The 3,553-nt window shown below is 40.7% G+C and overlaps 1 protein-coding gene across 1 annotated transcript in view; it reads left to right on the top strand.

The window, feature by feature from the left end:
- LOC104489995 (chromosome unknown open reading frame, human C16orf72) overlaps window positions 1–3,297 on the top strand; it is a gene marked incomplete at its 5' end in the record, with an annotated part of 13,927 nt that extends 10,630 nt beyond the window's left edge. The window contains one exon of the mRNA XM_010132219.1: window positions 1,424–3,297. Within this exon, the coding sequence (XP_010130521.1) occupies window positions 1,424–1,668 (245 nt within the window). The remainder of the gene's footprint in view (window positions 1–1,423) is intronic.
- Window positions 3,298–3,553: the final 256 nt, after the last annotated feature.

Below are 3,553 nucleotides of genomic sequence, written 5' to 3'. Positions count from 1 at the left end.
AGGAAGATAGTGAAATTGGTTGGCCTGTATATCAACCTGCCATTGCTGCGCATGGCTGTAGGTTTTATGTTCTAGTTGAGGCTTCTGGCAACTGATCTCATGGCTCTAGCAGTCCTCTCTTCACAGAGCCTCTGAAGTTGCTTATTTGTCCTGTGAGAAGCTGATAGGTAGGGTTCTGGCTGCCTGCTTGACTGCAGGAAGAAAGAGGTGTGTTCAATGGCTTTGCACACACTCAAGGCATATGATGGCTGGGCAGAGGTATAGAGGATTTGAGACAGGAGAAAACCTTGGAGAGTCAAGATTTTGAAGCCTACTGAAACAAACCTTCCAAGATAGCTTAATGCTTATTTGTTCTTACTGCTAGAAAAATACACAGATATGGGTCTTGTTTTGCTGTTCTTCATCTTTCTGCATGACTCTTGCTTCAGTAGTTTATTTCCAGGGCCAAAAGATATTTCTGTACTTTCCTAATAATACTCAGATTTGAAGTGGTTGTGATAGCAAAGATGTTTGTCTTATCTCTGAGCTCCTGTTTATCTATAAATATTGCCTGAATTCCAAACTGAGGAGAATTGTTAGGCTTTTGCGTACTAGAACCTAGTAAACTTGGAGGTGGTGTGTGTCCTGCCTTTGCAAAGTTGTTGTAGTAGTAACATTACTGATGACTAAGTTTAGTGTGAAGTTGATGTTTTCCTGTTTTATGGCCTTACTTCTACGAGAAAGCCTTCTGTTTTAATGAACAGAACACAAACTAATTGCAGAGTACCTGTGACAGTGTTTTGGATCACATCTGTCAATAGCAAATTCAGGGGATTGTCGCATGGTCTTGCTTGGCTCATTTGTTGTAAGTGCTCTTCTGAATTCTGGCAATACCAGTGTGTTGGCTAATAATGGCAGCCATGGAAGAAAGCTGTTACGTAGACTCGTTGTGGTATGCTCCTGTCTGAGGTCTGCTGTCATGCTGCAGTTTTCTTTAGGTCTGCAGTGACTGAGGGATTGAGGGGAAAGCAGGGTGGTGGTGGTTGAAGCAGGACAAGCCAGGTCTACCTGGGAAGTCCTTGGCAGGGTATCTTTCTTCTGTGTATCTGCTGGTCTAGCGTAAAGCCTTTATATTGAAACAATCTGCTCTTGAGCATGTCTGCATAGTTTTGAATAGCATGTCACGTGTACGGAGCTAGCATTTGTCATTCTGTGCTGTTACAACCTGCTGTATAATCTCACTGTCAGTGTCATAAAAGCAGTTCTAGTAATCGTTAGATTCTTGTATGGGCTAAAAGCTGTGAAGGTGTGGTATGTGGTACAAATAAGGTGAAGTGCCTTTAACATATCACTGGAAGTCAGATAAGTGTCATCCCTTCTTCCACACATGGGGAATAATTTTCCTTGCTGTTTGACCTAAATTCTTTTTCTGTTTTTTCCCTAGGTCTTAGTGGTGCAATGGCTAGTATAAGTGTTCGCTCAAGTACCCCAGGCTCGCCCACTCACGTGAGCAGTGGCTCCAATGCTAGTCGAAGGAGAAATGGACTCCATGATGTTGATTTGAACACTTTCATATCAGAAGAAATGGCACTCCACTTGGACAATGGTGGAACTAGAAAGCGTACCTCAGCCCAGTGTGGCGATGTCATTACAGACTCACCAACTCATAAACGCAACAGAATGCTCTAAACTGCAAAAATTTCAAACCCACCATGCTGCTTGAAAGCCACTTGATCCCCAGAGTACTATTGAAAAGGAATTGTGAGGCCATCTTTCCATAATCTCTGTTTAAGACAAAGTCAATATTTGCCATTAAAGGAAGTTTCAGATATTACATTAGATGCCTCTTGTACCTGCGGCTTTCTTAAACTATATTCTTAGCAGAGGACATCAGATATTGTGTAGTAGTTAGCAAGATCATCATAGGCAAACATGTATCCGTTCCAAGGCTAAAAGTGACCTTACTTGTATTCTTAAAGGGAAAGGAAATTTCAGATGTTTATTTGGTTATAGAATGCTTTTTTGTCCTTTATTTCCTGCTGTGTTGAATATTTGCTTAAACAGTATTGCCAGTTTGACTGAAATTGTCTACAACATGACTTGGCATCTTTGTCAAAACTGCAGGCTTCCATTTTTGCAGCACTGTACCATGCACCTAGTTTCTATATAGTAACAGTGTGCAAGTTATAATTATTGGACTGTGCCCTTTTTAGTTTTAAAAACAGTTGATAATTCTGGTGATTGTGTGATAATGTAAAGAGGTGCTATGATGGTCATGCAATTAATACTTAATATTGAATCAATACAAGGGTCCTTATTGGATTCACTTTGTGTGTTTTAGTGCTCTGAAGTAGCAATATTAAACTTTTCCCCAATTAACTTTATAGGCTTTTAAATTGGTTTGAGAAAATATATGTACTTATTGGTATTATCCTTGTGGTAATCATACACAGTGCAGACTGCACCAGTGCTGACCTAAATTTAGAGAAAGATGTCCTGTAATTGGGAGATAGGCTTTTCTGTTCAGTATTAGTGAAGGATAGGTTTTGTGTACACCCATATCCCATTTTGCATTTCTTGTGAAGTAATTGCCCGTTGCTGGGGAGGGGTGGGAGGAGAGGGAACCGGGGAATAGTTGGAAAAGGGGTGTGTTCTAACAAGTAAGACTTCTGGTCACATGTGGAAACTTGGACTAATTTAAGATTCTGTGTGATGCCATCTCCTTCAAGAGGGAGTGACTTGTAGGTTCTGTGAAGTGCTAAGAAAATAATTTAAAACTGGAAGTTGACTATAAAGCTCTGGATAAACATACCGTAAGGATGGATTAAAAAGGATAAATGGCTTTCTTTTTGTGTTGAGCTTACATTCATAGGATTGAACTCTGGCTGCCGTAACTTAAGCTTAATTTAAAACTGAACTAGAGATCAAGACTGAGCTGCTGCAAATCGGTTTCTGAATGGGGAAGGATACGTGTCAGTCTGAGTGTCCTAACTACTTTTGTGTAGATGTAGCAAGTCTCTGGTGGAGAGCTCTGGCTTTTAGGGCCTCTGAATCTCTGCCTAGGAAAGGGATAATACAGGAGGAATAAAGAAAACAAAGCTCCAAACCTGCAAGTTGTGAAAGGGTGTTTAGTGAGGTGCATGCATGCTCTAACTGGAAGCCTAGGCTGGTTCTTGGATGACATGCAGCTGTGCTAGATTCACAATACTAAAAATGTTGTGGTGGGCTAGCTAAGTTCAGGCACTTTGAGCTCCATGTTAATATACAGCTCTTCAAGACTTTTGCTTACGTGCTTGTAGAGTCAGATCTTTTTTGTATTATCTTCCCTGTTTGAAGCAGACTTCACTGTAGATTTGCTCCTTTTTACCCTGGTGTCCTCTCACTGGTGTTCTGTAATCAAGGCAAGACAGCAACAACATGTTAAATTCTCAGAGTTGAAGGCTCTTTACTAAGAGCATGGTTTTCTTGCTTTGTGGTGCTTCCATCAAATTTCTTGATGTTGACGAGCTCTTGAAGATGTCAATAGTTGCACAATACTGTAGCTAGAGGTTCTGTAGTTTATGGGACAAGTGTA

This window comes from Buceros rhinoceros, unplaced genomic scaffold (genome assembly GCF_000710305.1).
Source record: "Buceros rhinoceros silvestris isolate BGI_N320 unplaced genomic scaffold, ASM71030v1 scaffold36082, whole genome shotgun sequence".
In the NCBI taxonomy this organism is placed as follows: Eukaryota; Metazoa; Chordata; class Aves; order Bucerotiformes; family Bucerotidae; genus Buceros; species Buceros rhinoceros.
Note: the sequence above shows the minus strand (reverse complement) of the source record. Positions and strands in the feature narration are given on the sequence as shown.